General features: G+C 35.4%; 3 protein-coding genes across 4 annotated transcripts; 2 read left to right on the forward strand and 1 right to left on the reverse strand.

Moving 5' to 3' along the window:
* The first annotated feature begins 968 nt into the window (after positions 1–968).
* LOC145800961 (putative disease resistance protein RGA3) lies at positions 969–4,006 on the forward strand. 2 transcript variants are annotated; one of them, XM_082890868.1, is made up of 2 exons: positions 969–3,020; positions 3,263–3,495. In XM_082890868.1, the coding sequence occupies exons 1-2, from the start codon at positions 1,232–1,234 to the stop codon at positions 3,322–3,324; spliced, it is 1,851 nt and encodes a 616-aa protein (XP_082746994.1). In that variant the 5' UTR covers positions 969–1,231; the 3' UTR covers positions 3,325–3,495. The 2 variants fall into 2 exon arrangements, with proteins under 2 accessions (XP_082746994.1, XP_082746993.1); XM_082890867.1 differs by adding an exon at positions 3,641–4,006 and having other exon boundaries at positions 974–3,515.
* A 4,109-nt stretch (positions 4,007–8,115) lies between these two features.
* EIF3E (eukaryotic translation initiation factor 3E) lies at positions 8,116–13,800 on the forward strand. The gene is made up of 8 exons (XM_082893195.1): positions 8,116–8,468; positions 8,552–8,706; positions 10,451–10,678; positions 10,790–10,911; positions 11,671–11,890; positions 12,534–12,676; positions 13,207–13,344; positions 13,490–13,800. Exons 1-8 carry the CDS (start codon positions 8,261–8,263, stop codon positions 13,587–13,589), a joined length of 1,314 nt encoding a protein of 437 aa, XP_082749321.1. The 5' UTR covers positions 8,116–8,260; the 3' UTR covers positions 13,590–13,800.
* Positions 13,801–15,446: 1,646 nt separating this feature from the next.
* On the reverse strand, positions 15,447–20,121 carry LOC145801493 (disease resistance protein RGA2-like). The gene is made up of 2 exons (XM_082893193.1): positions 16,163–20,121; positions 15,447–15,832 (listed from the first exon to the last, which is right to left on the reverse strand). Exon 1 carries the CDS (start codon positions 18,764–18,766, stop codon positions 16,163–16,165), a length of 2,604 nt encoding a protein of 867 aa, XP_082749319.1. The 5' UTR covers positions 18,767–20,121; the 3' UTR covers positions 15,447–15,832.
* Between the last annotated feature and the right edge of the window lie 238 nt (positions 20,122–20,359).

A 20,359-nucleotide genomic window follows, 5' to 3' on the forward strand; every position in this document is an offset into this window, starting at 1 on the left:
GAAAAAGACAGTTCAATTTATTTTGCTTCATAAACCCCCTATGGAGGAAGCGCATAATTGAGTAAGGATAAAATAAAATATTTTTTTTCTGGACAATATTGCGAGAGTAACATGTTACAGTGAGACAGAGTAACATGTTACTGTTTACATCAATTTTGACGGTAATAATTTTTATTTTTATTTTTTTAAGAATAGTCAACATGAATCTTATTTAATAGATCTTGATGAGAAGATTTCTAAAAATACTAATTTTATTAAAAATACACATGTAGATCAAAAGTTATATTATTTTAAAGTTTAACATTTTGGTAATAGTGGTATATGTTGGATTTTTCAAGAAAATCTTTTTTTGCTTATTCTTAATGCATTAAGGTCATGTTTGATTCACAAGACTAATAGTGAGGTATTAATAATCCTATCAAATTAGTGTAATATTCACTATCTCACCCCTACCCCATTACTAATAATCCTATAAATTTGTTGGATTAATATCCTAAACCAAAATGTCAAAACAAATATAGGATAATTGAGCCCACGGATTAATATATCCCAATCCCATGTTTTAATCCTTCCAATCAAACATGCCCCAAGTTTTATTATGGAGAGATTTTGACCAAATCTCCATAAATAAAATGAGTAAATATTAGTCTTTTTATTATTGGTTGGATAAATTATTCAATATTCTTTGATCAAATATTTCATTTTTATTAATCAATTAACATCTTCTACATTGTTTTTGAACTTCAAATGACATGACACGCATATGAGGATTTAGTGGTCCACAATGAAGGTTGATGGCAGTTAATTATTTTTTCATCATATCAACGACACAAATCCCTTTTACTATTGCTGGTGCATGTTAACTCTATTGTGAGGTGACTTTGTTGGAGATCAAAGATGCTTGGTTCCCACTCTTCAGTTTATCTCCTCCTTTCATATTATTGAAGTCTTTGCAAGTCTTCAAAAAAAAAAAAAAAAAGTCTTTGCAAGAAAAATGTTGTTAATTTCTCACATCCGTGTGGACCCATATATGTTGCTACTTGATGATAATATCGTTAAAGTCGTTGCTCATAAGAAATTGTTCCAGTTAGGAAATATCCTAGTAATTGCATAAGTTAATTAGCTACACTCACCTGCCATTGAAATAAGTCTAGCTCATTGAGTTCTTATCTGCAACCATCTTCCATAATAACTATTGCTTATTCTTATTCCTTTCTTGATCATCAAGAACATGGTAGAAACAATTCTCTTCAGCTTAGCAAGTAGAGTTGTGAAGAAGATAGGCTCCATTGCTATCCGGGAAGTTGGCCTGGAATGGGGTGTTGAGGAGGAGCTGAAAACACTTGAGGGCACCCTGTCCACCGTCAAGGCAGTGCTCTCAGACGCTGAGAGACTCTACAAGCAAGCCTCTCAAGAAGGGTATTACTCGATTGTGATGGATGTATGGTTTGAGAGACTCCAAACTGCTATTTATGAAGCAGATAACTTGCTCAATGAATTTCAGTACGAAGCTTTGCGACGCCAAGTTCTGTTGAGGATGAATGATAGGGGCATTGGAATACAGGTACGAAAATTCTTTTCATCATCACACACACTTGCCTTTCGACTCAGATTTAAGATGAGTTGTAAAATCAAGAAGATCAGAAAGAGATTAGACATGATCGCGGAGGATAGGACTAAATTTCATTTGATCACGACAGAGAATGTACCAACTCATACGGTTAGTTCATCGGTCTCCTCACTTGTAAATGAGTCTGAATTTGTTGGAAGAGACAATGACAGAGAAAGGATCTTAGAACTTTTGATGAACTCGAATGAGAAAATATCTGTTATTTCCATCGTTGGTATTGGAGGCCTTGGTAAGACCACTCTTGTTAAATTGTTGTACAATAATAAAATGGTGGTTGATCATTTTGAGTTGAGGGTTTGGGTGAGGGTAGCACAAGATTTTAATGTTAAAAATGTGATGCAAAAAATTATTCAATGCGTAACTGATTCTGATACGGATCAGTCACATACGGTCCTCCAAAAACAATTAGGGGATAAGAGAGTTTTACTTGTCTTGGACGATGTATGTAATTGTGATAACCGGGATTGGGTTAAGTTCTTCAGGTTCTTGAGAGGCAGTGCCAATGGAAGTAAGATAATAGTGACTACTCGTAATAAATTGGTTGCTGCAACCGTGGCCACGGTTCCAGTGTACAATCTAGAGAGTCTTTCAGATGAAGATTGCCATGAATTGCTTTTGAAATGGGCAGGTCATGAAAAAGTAGGAGAACAACATGGAAACCAACTCTCAGAACTTTCAAAAGAAATTGTGAAAAAATGCCATAGAAATCCTCTTGCAGCAAAGACTTTAGGCAACAATCTGTTTATGAAGACTGATGAAAGTGAATGGTTGCATTTAAAAGAAAAGGAGCTATGGGAATTGGTGCAAAAGAAACACGACATTTTGGCTGTGTTAAGATCAAGCTATGACCCACTACCTGCTAGCTTGAAACGATGTTTCATTTATTGTTCAATTTTTCCGAAGAACTATGAAATTGAAATTGATAAGTTGAAACAGTTGTGGATGGCGCAGGGGTTCATTCAAGCATCTGGCTTAAATCATGAGTTGGAAGATACTGGTGATAAATATTTGAATCAACTATGTTCCATATTTTTCTTAGAAAAGATTGAAAAACATGGCAATTTATTAAATATGTGTAGAATGCCAGAGATCATTCGTGATCTAGCTGTATTTATGGCGAATGAAGAATGCTTAAGTACTGAACATTATCATTTAGGACTGATTTCTGAGAGGGTTAAACATGTTTCCTTTCATGATTATGACTGTTCAGGGGAAGAAGAGGTCACAAAGTCATTGTTCACACTAAAGCATCTGCAAACTATTTTCTTTCCATTTCGTGGAGTTGGAGTCGGTGGCGAACACTTTGTTGAGAAATGCAACTTGAGGTTCGAGTACCTGCACGTACTTGATTTGAGTAACTCATGTTTTCAAGTTTTGCCACATTCCATTGGTAATTTGAAGCATTTGAGATTTCTTGACCTCAGTTGGAATGCAAATATTGAGACACTCCCTAACTCCATTTCCAAACTGTACAATTTGCAAACTTTGCGAATTTGGTATTGCTTGAAAATTCGGGAGTTGCCCAAAAACATAGGGAACTTGATTAGTCTCAGGCATTTGTATTTAACCACACAGCAAAATTGTTTGCCAAAGAAAGAGATCCAACGCTTGACTTCTCTCCGATCGTTTCAGATTATAGGATGTGGAAACCTTACATCTTTGCCCGATGGGATGCAACTCCTTGTTGCACTTAGAACGGTGACAATTACATCGTGTCCCAAATTGACCTGTTTGCCAAGTACCATGAAGAATCTAGCCAAGTTGGAGAATCTCGAGATTAGTAATTGTCCAAATCTTAACTTGTCAGGTTGGGAGGACTTTAGAGGCCTTAGGAGGCTTCAATAAAATGTAGACTACAAGTTTTTGAAGTTTGTGGGTCTCCCAGGTGCGTCAATTTCTTGAAAGTATTGCTTATATTTTTGTTTTGTGTAGTATTAATTATTTTGTCTGTTGGCTTTGTTCTTGAAATTTTCTGAATTGCTGCAATGGATATTAAATTACTAATTTCAGATCACTAGGAGAACCACAAAGCATGAAGTAAAAGGTGTTCGATGGAAAGCAACAGATGAATGGCTTTTGTATATCCAAGCGACTTGTGTTAATAGTGTATACATTTAAGCAAGGGAATGAAGGAGCTGTCATCTCTCCCCAATTCTCTATCCGAAGCCCTTGACTTTGGTTGCAAATTTCATATTGTTCAATTGGGGTTTCCAATTAGAGTCTTGACTTCACTTACATTCATGATTCTGTTAGTAACGTTGTTTTGTTAGGTATGTTATATGTAGTGCTCTTGTGGGATGTTTTCCTGATATGTATATAACTACTGGTTTAGTAACTATTCTGAATGGATTGTCGATCTCTGCCTTGTTAGCTCAATTAATATTACTCTAATTGGACAACTAAATGTGTTTCAAATCTGTCAACTACTTTTCATTTACACTTCACACTTGCATGCAAACATGTGATTTCATTTGGGAAGATTGAATACTGAAAATGGTTCTATCAATGTAGCCACCACATGACCTTGAAAGAGCATAGTACTTTGTCAATAGCTTCTTTTGAGCTCCAAAATGAAGCAAAGCAATCTCTCTTTTTGTCTATAAAAGGCGGTTTCCATGTTCTAGACTTATCATAAACCTTGTTCATCTATTATTTAGTGAATACATGAATAGTAAGGATCACCAAAATCACAAACACAGTGAGATATGCCTCCCTTGATTGCTGAAAATAGTGCTCCTCTAGTTTTACTGCATCTGAAGCAACTAATGAGGCCTAAAAAAAATCCTTTCATACAAGAATGAAGTCATTACAAGAAAGCTCCTTCATTGATAATCGAAATCAGAGCAATGCAGAGCACTGGACTTTGATACATTTCCCTCATTATTTCATTGGTTTTGGAAAGATTCATTAGTTTTCCAATAGATGTGAGAAAAGGTTTCAAGTTTTAGTTTTTGAAGCAAGGAGATAGCGCTATTTCAATTACAAAATAAGGTTTAAGGGGGATTCTCTCAATTAAATCTCCATGTTTATCATCATCCCATCGAGCCTTCATAAAGACAATAAATAAACATTCATCCATGAAAATAATAATGTAAAGGAGATAACAAAGAAGCCATCTCCTCAAGAGTTCGGATTTGCTAAAATTGAACATCTCAACTCCACGATGAAGTTGACTATTATAGGACTAATTTAAGCTCACTTCCATGATCTAGATGTTAATTTCATACAATCAACTAAGAAAATTATCTATACAAAAAATTAAATTGATCTAATATAAATAATCACATAATCAAATAACATATATATTATACCAAATATATGGTCTATTCTTAAGTTCTTCCAATCTTTAAAAAAAAAAAAGAAAATGATTTTTAGCTCGAATTATGTCTCCCGAATGGCCCGAAAACGGTACACGCTCACTCTCTAACTTTTCTTTCTCTATATATTTATCTCATCGAAAATGATCCATAGCTCGATTGCGTAGAGCTCGAATGGCTCGAATGGTACGGAAAATATTATCTTACCGGTAAAAAAATAAAAAAAGTGAATAAAACGACGTCGTTTTGGGATTTCGAGCCATTCGAGCCATAGATATTTCGAGCTACGTAGCGGAGTTGTTTGGAAAATGTTTGGTAGCTCGAAAATAGTTGGCTCGAATTGGCTCGAAACTCAAAACGACGTCGTTTTAGATTCTCTTACCGGTAAGATATATGAAAATTCTCTTACCAGTAAGATAATTTTCATTAAATATCCCTCTCGTAAAACGAAACTACTATTTCAAAATGACGTCATTTTAATTTCGAGCCAAATTCAAGGTCGAAAATTTCGAGTTACGTAGCATAATCCGAGTTGTTTATCTCATTCCCAACACTCTCTCCCCTCTTACACGATCTCTCTCTATCTTTTCTTTCTCTATATGTGTTTCATTCCCAACACTTCCCAACACTCTCTCTCCTCTCTCAACTCTTCAAATCCTCCATAGCCGCTATTAAACTGGTTTGCAAACCCGTATCATTCGGACCGCGATTCAACTCGTCTTGAAAACCCATCTCTCATTCGGAGCTACGATTCAAGGATTCAGAACCGGATCTGCGATTAGTTAATGAGTGTTTTTATCTGTAGGGCTGGGCCATTAGTGGAGGCAGTGAAGGGATTGCAGAACATTTTCATGAACTTGTTTCTGATATGGCACTTGAATTTCCTTTTGAACTGGATAAATTCCAAAAGGAGGTATTGATTGTTGCAAAATTTACATTGTCATATGTTTGCACTAGTATGTTATTTATCATTGGGTTGGAGTAGGTAATTGGAACATAGAACAATAGATTTGTGTCTAGTTTTGAAGCACTGTAAAATACACTAGGGTGTGGTTGTGTAGACGGATTGGACAAAGGAGATTGTAATTTATCGAATTGTTAGTTTTGGGATGCATTATTCCTGAACTATTTGGTTGGATTAGAATTATATCTTATGTTTGTTTAGTCATGGAATTAGATGTTTGGATTGAATTATTTTTAGTGAATTTAATGTTTGGTTAGATGGACTGGATAAGGATAAATGTTCAAAAGACTATTTTACCCTTATAATTTATAATTTTTATTTAATATATAATTTTAAATTTGTAATCTATAATTTATAATTTAACAACACTAAAAAAATTTAATTTATAAGGCCATCATTTATAATTTATTATTTTTATATAAATTTAATTTATAATTTATATTTTTTATTTAATATATAATTTTAAATTAACAACACTAAAAAAATAATTTTATTTAATATATAAATTAAATTTTCAATATGTAAATTTTATTTAATATGTAAATTTAATTTTTTAACAACATTAAAAAAATTTAACTTATAAGGCCATAATTTTTAATTTATTATTTTTAATTAAATTTAATTTATAATTTATAATTTATAATTTAAATTTTTATTTAATATATAATTTTAAATTAACAACACTAAAAAAATAATTTATAAATGTTCAAAAGACTATTTTACTTTTTTTCTAATTATTTACTAAGTAATAGCATGAAAGGTAAAATAGACATTTCACAAAATAATCTCATGGGATACCAATCCCATGGTTTCTATCCCACCTCCTCATGGGATAGGATAGTCCTATATTTGTAGGACTAATAGTCCGGAGCAAAATTTTTCAAACAAACAATAGACTATTAGTCCGGTGGGATTAATAGTCCAATCCCACACCCTTATCCTTCAAAAACAAACATGCTTTTATTGTTTAATCTAAGACATGTTTTTTGTGACTTCCTCTGTTTATGTAGATTAATTAGCTGAACTCCATGGTTATGAAGATTGAAAACACAAAATCACAAAAAAATGAAATACAAAAAATAATTGAGTTTTCAGAAGAAAAAAGGTTGTGAACAAAACTCTCCTTAACAAAAACCACCTCTATCAATTTTATCAATTTTTATCAGTTTTGGAGATAGAGAGGTTCCTTTTATCAATTTTTATTCACACTGGCTCGACAAGGTGATGGAATACGAAAACCACCTTTATTAATTTCGGGCAATTTGGAGACTTGTTTTCGAGCTACATAGAAAAATAATTTATTCTTGAGAAGATATATTTCGTATAGATAAAAATGATTTGATCATATAACAATTAATGTTAAATCAACTTAATTTTTTTTATAAATACTATTCTCCATTGATTATACAAAATGAAAGATTTAAATCACTGAAATGAATTTAAAATTAATTTCACAATGAATCAATTTCACCATATAAATTGAAATGTTTAATTTTAGTAAATCCGAACTCATCTCCTCATGGGCAACACTAAAATTTCAACCACAATAAAATATCCAAAAGCCCATATTTTCAGATAAGCAAGTCTAGCCTGAATAAGGCTTGGGATGCCGCACTTTGAAAGGGGGGCCCAACTTGAATAAGGCTAGGATTTGGTCCAGGCCTACGACTAGCTGTTAAAGCCTTGCTTGACCCATTGACTAGTGAGAAAAGCCCGCGAACCCGATAAAAAATATCGGCCCGTTTGTGTTAACCCATGGACCAACACATTAAAATATTCTTCTCCTAGATCAAGCCCAGGCCTGGACCTTAAATTTCTGACTGGGCGATGACCCAGAAATACACCGTTCTTTTTGGTTTAAACTTTTCTAGATGGGTTGATTTTTCTCCGATCTTTAATGGGATTAGAGAAGTGTTGTTCTCTTCTCTCTATTAGGCTTTATTTTAGATTCCAATTCAGTTATTTGAATCGATTATATTTTAAAATTTATCGAGTAAATTATTTTTATAAAAAATTAACTTGATCGAATAATAATATCTACGTATTTGAATAAATTTTATATAAATTATTTATTTTTTACCTTTTATTTTTTTTTAAAAATAAAACTGATTTGAATAGATAATTTTTATTATCAAATCAATTTAATTTTTTATCATAATAATAATAATAATAATAATATATCCCACTAATTTTAAAATATAAATAATTTGAATTAAAATGAAAAAGTGAATGCAATGGGCCGAATAGCACCTACCTACCTCTCTCCAAATCCAATTAAGGACTGGAGAGGAGAGAAGCCATATGTATATGCCCTATCTAGGTTAAACTCTATCTCTAGCAGACGCGGCCATGGCGAACTACGACCTCACTCCACGGATCGCACCCAATTTGGATCGACACCTTGTTTTCCCTCTATTGGAGTTCCTTCAGGAGCTTCAACTGTACCCAGATGAAGACATCCTCAAAGCCAAGATCGAGCTTCTCAACAACACCAACATGGTCGACTATGCCATGGACATTCACAAATCTCTCTACCACACCGAAGACGTCCCTCAAGGTCTCCCTCTCTATAAATCTGTGTATGGTTTTTTTTTTTTTTGTTTTGTTTTCTAGGGTTTTGAATTTTTGGTGTTGGTGCAGAGATGGTGGAGAGGAGGGTGGAGGTGGTGGCGAGATTGAAGATGCTGGAGGAGTCGGCTGCCCCGTTGATTGCGTTTTTGCAGAATCCGAATGCGGTTCAGGAGTTGAGGGCTGATAAACAGTACAATCTTCAGATGCTTAATGATCGATACCAGGTTTGTGCCTTGATTTGTTTGCTTTTTATTTATTTAATTTTTTTGGGTAGTGAAAAATTCAGGAAAAAACAATATCAGGGTGAAAAATATTATAGATAGAGAGAATTTAAATTGTTTACTGGAAAATTTGAATTACAGTATTAGAATCTGTATACTATCACAACTTAGCTTATGAGATGTATCAATGAAATTGAAGGAAATAAATCTAAAGTGTGCCGTTTTTTAATGATCTAATTTTCTATGAAGATAAGGAATGTGATAAAAGATGAATCTTGGTAGAAAAGATCAAATATTCCATCAATTTAGGCGTTTTGACGGATCTCCTAAAATCAAATAAATAGGAAGGAGAGAATTATTATTATTATTATTTTTTGATAAATAAGAGGGAGAGAATTCCCTCACAAAGAGGGGTGGGGAGAAATTTTACGAGGGAGGAGGATGAGCCTATTTGGTGTAACTTTTTTTAAGCTTAAAGTTGATAATGGGTATTAAAACAGCCCTTTCCCATCTTTATGATAATCAAAAACAAAAAAATTCCTCTCCTAGCTTTTTGATGATCAGTTTTTATTTTTTATTTTTGGAACTCTATTTTTGCTTTGGAAGCTATAAGTGTAAGCTGCACCAAACACACTGCCATGGATTCATAAAACAAAATAGTTATAAGTAGCCGCCAATAAGTTGCACCAAACAGGTTGTGGGTTTGATCTGATGCCAGTTTAAAGTTGAGTGTAAATACCCACATATCCAACTTCAGACCTTTTCATAGGACATCTTTTGCGTGTGAATGCTTCTATATATCAATCATTGTCTATTTAAGTTTTGTTGAATGTACTTCATTACTGTTGCAATTTTGTTATCAAGGTTAACAGCTCTGTTTGGTTTCAATTTCAAAATCAGTTTTTTGAAGTTTTTCTAAAAAAAATAGAAGTTAGTTTGACAAAAATAAACACCAAGAAGATATTTAAAAAAAAGATTTCCCCGCAAAGACATGAAATCATATCTCAATGATGAGTGTTTTAGTTATTTATTATTAATATTTTTATTAAATTAATTTTTAGTTTTTTTCAAAAAAAATCTGAAAACAGATTTTGAAAACCAAACCAAACATGGCCAACATATGTAGTGACCTTATGAAGTATGGACACTCCAAAATCAGTGCTGTGACGGTGTCTGACACGAGAACACGTACAGGACACGCCAAATGAATTTAATGATTTTTTTGTAAAAGACACGGCGGGGCTAATTTTATTTATTTATTTATTTATTTTTTTGCCTCTCTTATTTAGTACTTTTGTGAAGAATATTGTTGGATGTTGGATGTTGGATGTTGGATGTTGGATGTTGAATGCTTTCTCTTTCTCGTCTTAGTTTTTGTTATTGTTTATTATGATTTTTTTGTGAATGGATGATCTATTAATTTGTTTAAATGTAGTAGTTATACTTATTGAATTAATGCTACTATGTTAGTGTTTGTTAATTTTGATTAGGATGAATATAATATGAATCTACATAACACATAAAAATATATAAAAATAAATAAAATAAAATTTGCCGTGTCCCCCGCCGTGTCAATGTCCCTGTCCCCATTTTTTGGAAATTCCCGTGTTCGTGTCCGTGTCCGTGTCCATGCTTCATAGTAAGTGATCCATCAATTCTGTCTTTTGTATGTTGTTATTGTTGCGATATTTAGGGACATTGACTTTGGAAGATTTGAACTTACCAAACATATATATTTTTCAATCAGATTGGTCCAGATCAGATAGAGGCATTATATCAGTATGCAAAGTTTCAGTTTGAATGTGGGAACTACTCTGGTGCGGCTGATTATTTGTACCAGTATAGGGCCTTGTGCACAAACAGTGAAAGGAGTTTGAGTGCATTATGGGGAAAGCTAGCAGCTGAGATATTGATGCAAAACTGGGATATTGCTCTTGAAGAACTTAACCGGTTGAAGGAGATTATTGACTCAAAGGTTTTTATTTTACATCCACTTTATATTAACTTGCAAATGTGTAATATTATTATTTTTTTAACTCCTTGTAGGAATTGCTTTTTAATGTTGATGTATGATTTTGCGAGGTAGAACTTTGCATCTCCTTTAAATCAAGTGCAAAGCAGAATATGGTTAATGCATTGGAGTCTGTTCATCTTTTTCAACCATGACAATGGCAGAACACAGATCATTGACCTCTTCAATCAGGACAAGTATGGTGTCTGAACATATTTTGTCCTCATACTTGTTACTTTTGTTCATTTTTATTTTTAAAGTTTGCTACTTGAATTATTTTCAAAACCATTCTCCAGGTGTCAAATTACACCTAGGGATTACAATTTACCTGAATTTGTGGATGGGTGGATATGGGGAAAGGAAGCATGCATCCATTTTTAGGTGTGGGTATGGGTTTTGATAAACTAGTGTCATGCATGTGCTACAAAATTTACAAACTCAAAATTAAACTAAAAAAAGGAAAACAAATTGGTATAAAAGATTAGGAGTGGTATATTCAATTAATATAATGTTACAAGAAAAACAAAAAAAAGGCAACAAAACAAACTAATAAAAAGTTTTCAATAAATAATTTTGCGGACTGCTGTCTCTGATATATTTTCTCTCTTGATTACAATTCTTAAACAAAATTACATCATTTTGATTCATAGTATTATTAAACAAATTGCATCTGACTTCACTTATTACACTTTATGTGAATTAAAAAACTCCAAAGAATTAAGAATAATAGATAATGAATAAAATTTCACATTCTGTCCATAATGAATAGAATTTGTTAGAATCCCAACACTTTTCCATCAAGCACCATTGCTACCATTTTGGTCTCACTATGAAAGTCCATGGCCAGTTCATTATATTTCTCTTATTCACTGCACAACATTGTATCTGTTGATGCAATTTTATCATTTTTTATTGTCAACGAGTTTTTAAGAAAATAAACGATTACTTTCTTTCAGGTATCTAAATGCCATTCAAACAAATGCTCCCCATCTTTTGCGTTATCTAGCCACTGCTTTTATTGTCAACAAAAGGAGACGACCTCAATTCAAAGATTTTATAAAGGTTGTCCAACAAGAGCAGTATTCATATGAAGATCCAATCACGGAATTTTTGGCATGTGTATATGTCAATTATGATTTTGATGCTGCCCAAAAAAAGATGAGAGAGTGTGAAGAAGTAAGCTCCATTTTCGTTAAAGTGTGTGTTTTCTGTTATTAGTATTTGAATTTGCCTGCTATTAAACATTCTTCATTATGTTTCTTGCTTTGTGCTCTCCATTTTATCACATAGTTTTGATGCCCTGGGATCTAAATCTACAGAGATAAACAGATATGGTATATATGCATATCTAAAAGTTTGCTATTCTGGACTTCAGACTTACTGCTTGTGTACTTCTATGAATTAGTATTGGTTACTTGTATATATATATATATATATATATGGGTACTGTCTAATAAGGAAACAGAAAAAGAGAAAAATATTGAAATTTAAAAAAAAAAACCCTATTGAAACTAGACTTCCTTGATGAATCTAAATTTTTGGTTGCCGCCTCATTCCCCTAAAATATGTGTGAACCTCTCGTCCTTGATCTCCACCAGGTTCCTATTACTTTACAGAAAAATGCTTCAAAGAAGTACACAAGGAGTACTTGGTGTTTAATCAAAAGCTAATACTTATCATCTTGATTTTCATTTTCACATCATATGGTTTTACTCGCAGTTTTGTGATGTCATTTTTTGTTGCGTTCAGTTTGTTTGGACTTTTTATTTGCTTTTCCTAATGCTGTCTGGTGCTTATTGAACATGGATTTATAATATAGGTGATATTGAATGATCCATTCCTCGGCAAACGAGTGGAAGAAGGCAACTTTTCAACTGTACCATTGCGGGATGAGTTTCTTGAAAATGCCCGTCTTTTTATCTTTGAGACTTATTGCCGAATACATCAGCGCATTGACATGGGGTATGTACCTGATTTTTGTACTTGCATCGGGGAACTTACTATCTTCCAACTTCTCTGCATGTCACTGTGCTGTACACACATTAGTTTCTTTATATCTTCTCTGGCTTTGAGAAACAATGCAAATCTACCATACTTGTTTCCTTTGTTAATAGGACAAATTGTACAGGACTTTTACTGTAAATGGATTGATTGTGGTATAATAAGCTGTACCAATTTCTAAGAAAGTTGTGTTCATGTACTTCTAAGGAAACACTTTTCTGAGCATCCTAAGGCATTTGATTGTGAGAAGGCAAAAATTTTGAGAATATATTATTACTTTTTTCTACAAAAATTTTGGAATTGTAAAAAATTGATCTGCAACTATTGGGTTGCTTCTAGAGAAACTTTTGAAAATGAATTTCAGAAGCAAACATCCAAAATGTGTTTAATGTCCCATATTCAGTTAATTTCTGGGGATAATTTTTGTTGGTAGGATTTTGATGTTTTTTAATTCCTCGTGATTGTTTTGAAGTTTTCTTCTGTTTTGGCAGGGTTCTTGCAGAAAAACTAAATTTGAATTATGATGAGGCTGAGAGATGGATTGTGAATCTTATCCGAACCTCAAAGCTTGATGCTAAGATTGATACAAAGTCGGGAACTGTTAGCATGGAACCTAATCATCCTAATGTGTAAGTCCAGCTTCTGGCATATGATGATGTTTCTGCTGTTCTGTTCATTTACTTCCTGACTGCCATTTGTTTTCCTCTGTTATTTTTATTTAGTTCGATACCTTTTTTAATTTTTTTTCAACCAAATATGTTTTTTTGGTTGCAGGTATGAGCAGTTAATAGACCACACCAAGGGACTGTCAGGACGTACTTACAAACTAGTTACTCAGCTTCTGGAACATGCACAGGCACAGCCTGCTCGTTAAATTTGGTATTGAAGTTGCTACTCATTTGTTAAGGGCTTAGATGCAAAAACCTAGAGCAAGCTTCCTTTTTCATTTTTGTTGTGACAAAGAGAATTCAAAATTACTGTGAAGATATTTTAGTTGATGTTCTTGAGTTGTCTGGTTAAGATTGTTCGGCTTGTTTAGATTTTCGGAGATTAATGTAATGCTAATTTGTGAAGTTTTGCTAAAACATTATCTTAATTTTTTGTTCTGTATTTTCCCGTATTTGTTTTTGTGCTGTGTGCCTATTCTTCCCCTTCTGCCTAGTTGGCAGTTAAATGCTGAAGGACCTGTTTTCAGATGAACTGCATCTAGGCACAAGATTCATACATAGAGATGGCAATCTGAAACCGGCCCGACGGTGACCCGACCCCCCGACCCCGAATTCAGTGGTTATTCACCGAAAAATATCCCCTACGGGCCGGGGATGGTATTCAAAAATTCATCCCCGATGATATCCGGGCCGGGGACGGGGATAGGTGTTTCAGACCCGGCCCGGCCCCGGCCCCGGCCCCGACCCCCGACCCCGGCCCCGCCCCGCTCAATCCCCGAGGTGAAATTACAGTTCTGTCCCTGGATATATATATTTGTTTAGGGTTTCACACACAGACACAAACACACAGAGCCTCTGCCTCTCACTCTCACTCTCACTCTCACTCTCACTCACTCACTCACTCACACGGCGCTCCTCTCTCTTTCGCTCGCCATCGCCACTGGTCTCTCCCTCTCATCTCTTTCATCGGCCACCAACGCCCCTCCCTCCTCACCGGCGATCCTCCGTCACCACCGAGCCTCTCACTCACACACGGCGCTCCTCTCTCTCTCTCGCTCGCCACTGGTCTCTCGCTCTCTCTTTCATCTGTCACCGCCGCGCCTCCCACCTCACCACCGGCGATCCTCCGATCCTCCCTCACCGACGGTCCGACGCTCCTCCGTCGCTGGTATCTCTCTCTCTTTCTAGGGATTTGGATCTAGGGTTTACATCTATGTATATTATATATATATATATATAGAGATCTGTTTATATAAATATATCTGATTATATATATATATATATATCTGAATATGAGTATATAGATCTGTTTTTTTTTCTAAATTTATTTATTCTGTGTAGATGATGATGTTCATTGTTCATTAGATGGTTGGATGTTCATTGTTCATTGTTCAGTAGATGATGATGTTCTGTCCCCAACACTTTGTGCCCCAGTTCTCTCTATCCCACATCATTCAATTGAGTGGCATCTCTATGGTATCATAGCAAAAAAATTAAACAATTGTATTAATGAAATGAATTAAAAAATAGGAATAGATGGTTAGATTGATCTATATTAGAATTGCTGAGGACAGAATTGATCTATATTAAAATCGGGGATTTTTCGGGGTCGGGGATCCCCGATCCCCGATCGGGGGCGGGGATGGGACCGGGCTATGAGTCCCCGTCGGGGATCGGGGCCGGGGCCGGGGAAAATTCAGGCATCGGGGATCGGGGACGGGGAGTCGCCCCGTTGCCATTCCTATACACCGGTAGATGGTTGGCTTGTTTGACAGAAACTAGAGTTCTGCATTGTAGGAGACATTTCAATAAGCAAGCCATACCCGAGGTAGGGATACCTGAGTTTGATACTTATCTTTCATTTTTGACTCTTTTAATTACTGAAGAAAATGTCATACCCAGTGCATAAGGCTCCCCGGGAAGCGACTCTTTGGGAAGTCACAAGCAGCTAAATTGATATACCAAAGTGGAAATTGTGAAAAAACTCTATTTATTGAATTATACACTCATTAGTTGAATCTCATGGGGGTTTAGTAGCATATAAAAAGCACATGACATGAATGTGACATTAACTTGACAAGTCTACATTGAAGCACTCATTTCTTTATAACCAATTTGAACCCCCCCCCATTTTTGGAGAGCTATTTTTATGACTCAAACTTGTGCTGCGAGAGACAATAATGGCATGTCCTATTGTTGGGCCAACCCGCCTTTGCACAAAAAAAAAAAAAACACAAAATCATTCTCTTTTCTTCAACCACAATAATGGCATGCCCTATTGTTGGGCCAACCTGCCTTTGCGCAATAAAGAAAAAAAAACAAAAAATCGTTCTCTTTTCTTCTACCACTGGAATTGAAGAATCAACTCCGGCACATCCAACAAGAGTACATTAACTCTAAGACTTCACCTGCCTGTGCTTCTGCTGAATTCCAATTGTAGCCGCAATTGCTAGAATGAAAAGGAAAAGGAAAAACAAAAAAGAAAAAAGAGAGCTCAAAATGAGTAAGTTAAAAAAAAAGAAAAAAAAAGAAACTTGTAATCAACTGAAAATCGTAATGTGTTTTTCATGGTATAGGTCTCACACTTTCAATTCATAATGAAGTATGCTATACCATTCCTCAAAGCATATTAGCGTTAAAAAAAAAAGAAAAGGAAAATTACTATCAAATGATAAAGTTTAAAAATATACGAAACCATATTGGCTTAAATTATATTAAATTTGAAACAAGAAGACTGTGAATCTGTCAGGGAAGCAAACTTTGGAATATTTTTCCTTACCTAATAATAAGTGGAGGTGATCTTGGTTTTGTTCAGATATATTTCTGGGACATGAGCTATCATATGCCAGTCCTCCCCTGTTTCAGGCTGGCACCTTCTAATCAACTTGTCGTTGCACTCCACGATGCGCAGTTTTTTTAGCGCTGTGAGGTGGTCGAAACCCTGTGGCAGCACTGACAATTTAGTACATTCTAAAATCTCGAGCTTTTGGAGTGACGTTGAGTTCTCTGGCCAATAGGGTAATTTCACAAGGTTGGGGCAGCAGACAATGCGCAAGTAATTTATGCTAGTAGCAGGGCCATAAAGCCACCGGGGCAACGCCTTCAACTTTGACAATTCTCCGATCACCACTGTCTGAATTCTAAGGCCTTGAATGCCTCTCACCTTTGACAAGTCAAGCTCTTCACAATCATTAATCATTAGGTTCTGTAACTTGGTTAGATTTCCTATGCTGCTTGGAAGAGATGCTAGGCGTGGGCAGCTGTTAATGACTAATGTTCGAAGAGCAGTGAGGTTCTGAATTTCATCAGGCAGCGAAACAAGATTAATGCAACCGGTGATCCACAGAGACCGAAGAGAGGTCAAGCATTCTATTCCTTTCTCTGGAAAGAATTTTTGTTGTGTGGTGAGATACAAATGCCTGAGGCTTACCAAGTTCCCTAGATATTTGGGTAACTGTTTAAGATGCTTACAATGTGAAAGTTGCAAGGTCTGCAACTTCAGCAGCTTGCAAATGGATTTAGGAAGCGTTTTGATTCTTCGATTCCTACTGAGGTTTAGATACCTCAAATGTTTCAAGTAACCGATTGAACGTGGCAGCACCTCAAAACATGAATCTGTGAAATCAATCATGCGCAATAACAAGAACCTCGAGACGGATTCATCAACTAAGCAATCGCGAATGCACCATGTCCCATCTCGTGGAAAGAAAATGGTCCTCAAGTTCTTGAGTTTAAGTACAGGTTCCGGTAATTCTCTCCCTGATAAATAGTCACAACCAAGAAATGAAACGTGTCGAACCATGCTAGATATTTCTTGGTTATGGAACTTCATTGTTATGCACTCAGTTTGTGCCATGGATTGTGCCAGGTCATGCATAAGGTCGTGCATTGTAAAGGTTATGTGTAATGGGCCATTTTCTTTAACCTCTTGGAAGAATGATCTTGAACACAACTCATCAAAATACTGATCCCCAACATCTTCCAACTCTTGATTATGTGTTGGCTGAATGAGTCCATGTGCCATCCACAACTGAATCAATTCATCCTTGTAAACGTATTGACCCATCAGAAAAATTGAACAGAATGCAAAGCATTGTTTCAAGTAAAATGGCAATTTATCATAGCTCAATCTCAACGTTGGCATGATATCGTCCTGCTTCTGATCTTTCAGTTTCCAAATTTCACTATCTCTCATCTGCAACCAATCACGCTCATTAGTTTTATTACACAATTTCCTTGCAAATGTCCTTGCAGCCAATGGAACTCCCTTACACTTGTTCACAATTTTCTCCCCAATTTTCAGGAGGTTCGGATGCTTCCTCTCTTCCCCTGGTGGAAAAGTCCATTTCACAAATAACACAAAGCAGTCATTCCATGAAAGTCCAGCTAAATCATACCGGTGACTACCTCCCATAATTGAAGCAACATAGTTGCTCCTTGTAGTGACAATGATTTTGCTTCCACTGGCACCATCCATCAACAAACTCTTGAACTCAATCCACTTCGGATGGTCAGCATTCCAAACATCATCCAAGAAGAGCAAAAATTTCCTACCATACAAAGTACTTCGGAGCTTGGACTGCAATTGTTCAATGCCTAATTTACTACAACTTTTAGAAGTTAAAGATGTGATAATCTCTCTGGTTAGGATCTCTATATCCAAGTCCGCGGACACACATGCCCACATTTTCAGGTGAAAATGCTGATCAACCTTGTCATCATTGTACACTAACTTGGCAAGTGTGGTCTTCCCCAGACCCCCAATTCCAACTATGGGAATAACAGAAATGTGCTCATGATGACGATGAACACAATGATCATTTGATGAATTGTAAATTAACATGTCAATAATTTTTTCTTTGTCATCGTTTCTTCCAATCACATCTTCTCCGCGAATGAACGAGTGGGTCATCTCCCTCTCTCTTGGCAGAACATTTCTAGCTACAAAGCGCTCGGTGAGATGAAATTGATCTTTAACAGCAGCAATCTTCTCCAAATGCTTATTGAAGTCCTTGAGTTTATGTCCAATTGAGAAGCGGAATTTAAGCGAATGAGGACTGGGAAGAAAGTCGCGTACCTTTCTGGTAACTAGGCTATGATGATTTACGAATTGCTGTTGCAGCTGGTCAATCTCAAATTCATCTAACAGATCATCAGCATCGGTGAAAGCATCTTTAAGCTTGCCAAGCCAATTGCAGAGCTCACGGTTCTTTGCCTGCTGTTCCTCGGCATCTAACAGCACTGCTCTGATGGTGGATAGTTTGTTCTGAAGCTCCAGGAGTTCATTTTCGACTCCCCTCAACAACCCAATTTCTTGGAGGAAAAGGCGGGCTATTTTCTGCAAAATTGTATCAGCAATGTTAAACAGAAAAGTTTCTGCCATTTTTTATTTTTTTGAGGAGGAAAGAAAAAGGAGTGGTTCCCAAATTGTGATCAATGAAAGGCTGTTTTAAGAGATAATGACATGAGAACCAGTCTTCTGTTGTGTTTTCGGAGCAAGTGTTATAGGAAATGCAATGTTGCCCAGTCTGTTCATAGACTTTGAAGCATTCAAGTCAACTTTGCTAGGTCTCTCTCTCTCCAGTAGACATTTCAACTGCATGTATTCAGGAAATTTGGTGCAAGTATGGATTAATTACACCAACCTCCCCCTCAGATTAGTTCACATCATTTTTTCCGTCAAAATATTAACTTCCGAATAAAAGTGAATTGTTTGGATATAAATCCATTGATATCCAAATATCACAAATGGAGTGAATTAAGACAAAATGTGGGATTAATAGAAGCTCGGGTGATTCTATTTATACACCACATTTTGTCTCAGTACACACCATTTGTACCTTTTAGATATCAACTTTCAAATAAAATACAAATGTTTGGATATCAACTATCGAACGAGATTTTTGTTCAAACAATTGGTTTATGTTCAAAAGTTGATATTCAAATATTTTGATTTTGTTCAAAAGTTGATATCTAAATGGTACAAATGGTGTGTACTGAAATAAAGTATGGTGTTTGAATAGAATTGCCCTAGAAGCTCCCACTTAACTCCATTGAAAGGAGTAATTTGAGAAAAATACCCTCGTTTTTTTTCTCACCTCCTGCCCAAAAACAGCCCATCCCCAACTTGGAAAACCATGGCTTAATCGCCCTCGCTCCTTTTCCCATCTCCTCCACCCTACCCACCACAGTTGTAGGGCTACAAACAAGTTGAATTGATCTCAATAACTTAACTAGTTTTAAAATATGTTCAAGTTTAGTTTATTTACATAACAAATCAACCTTGAACGGACTTTTAATGAGTTGAACATGAATCGAGCTCAAATATCTGGTTTCTTTATAGTGCATACATAAGAAAATGTGATCCGGTAATCTTATACTTTTGTCTTTTCAAGATTGACAACTCATATAAAGAGTTGGAAATTGATAAATTGTACAAAGAGTTGAAAGCCATTGGTCTTGGTTGTAACTTTTAAGTCTCTATTTTATTAGAATGAAAAATTTGTGGAAAGTAAAAATGAAAGAAAGTGAAGTAAAAGTAATGAATTGAAAAAGAAAATATGTTTTCTCGCAAATATTTGAATAGGATGAAAATTTTACAAGACAAATTAGGGCTCTGTTCAAGTGTCCAAGAGCTCTTGGAGCAAGCTTTTGATCTATTTTCCGTTGTGGCTTGGGCTATTTGGAGCAACAGAAGTACAGTAAAATCCAAACCCCCCTTCCAAAAAAAAAAAAAAAGGGAAAAAAGGACCACCAACAAAGAGTCATCCATATTTAGGGGAGTAAACCTCAAGGCCTCTACAATTGAGATAATAATCCCACCAACCAAGTGAATGTTACTAAAGGGTATGAACATCAGCCGGGCATTTACCAACTACCAAGGAAAATTTCCACATTTATAGAAGCATACATTTCCATGATCAAGTTTCCCAAATGGGAATCAAATGTTTGCATACAGATGTAAAGAACTAGTAGT

Source organism: Camellia sinensis, chromosome 10, assembly GCF_055761805.1.
Source record: "Camellia sinensis isolate YWXY chromosome 10, ASM5576180v1, whole genome shotgun sequence".
Lineage (NCBI taxonomy): Eukaryota > Viridiplantae > Streptophyta > Magnoliopsida > Ericales > Theaceae > Camellia > Camellia sinensis.

Bases quoted from the DNA above. Each gene is read 5' to 3' on its own strand.
- LOC145800961 (XM_082890867.1), top strand. From the start codon at position 1,232: ATGGTAGAAACAATTCTCTTCAGCTTAGCAAGTAGAGTTGTGAAGAAG.
- EIF3E (XM_082893195.1), top strand. From the start codon at position 8,261: ATGGCGAACTACGACCTCACTCCACGGATCGCACCCAATTTGGATCGA. The intron at 12,677-13,206 runs GTATGTACCTGA...CTGTTTTGGCAG, and splicing joins CATCAGCGCATTGACATGGG to GGTTCTTGCAGAAAAACTAA. The intron at 13,345-13,489 runs GTAAGTCCAGCT...TTTTGGTTGCAG, and splicing joins GAACCTAATCATCCTAATGT to GTATGAGCAGTTAATAGACC.
- LOC145801493 (XM_082893193.1), bottom strand. From the start codon at position 18,766: ATGGCAGAAACTTTTCTGTTTAACATTGCTGATACAATTTTGCAGAAA.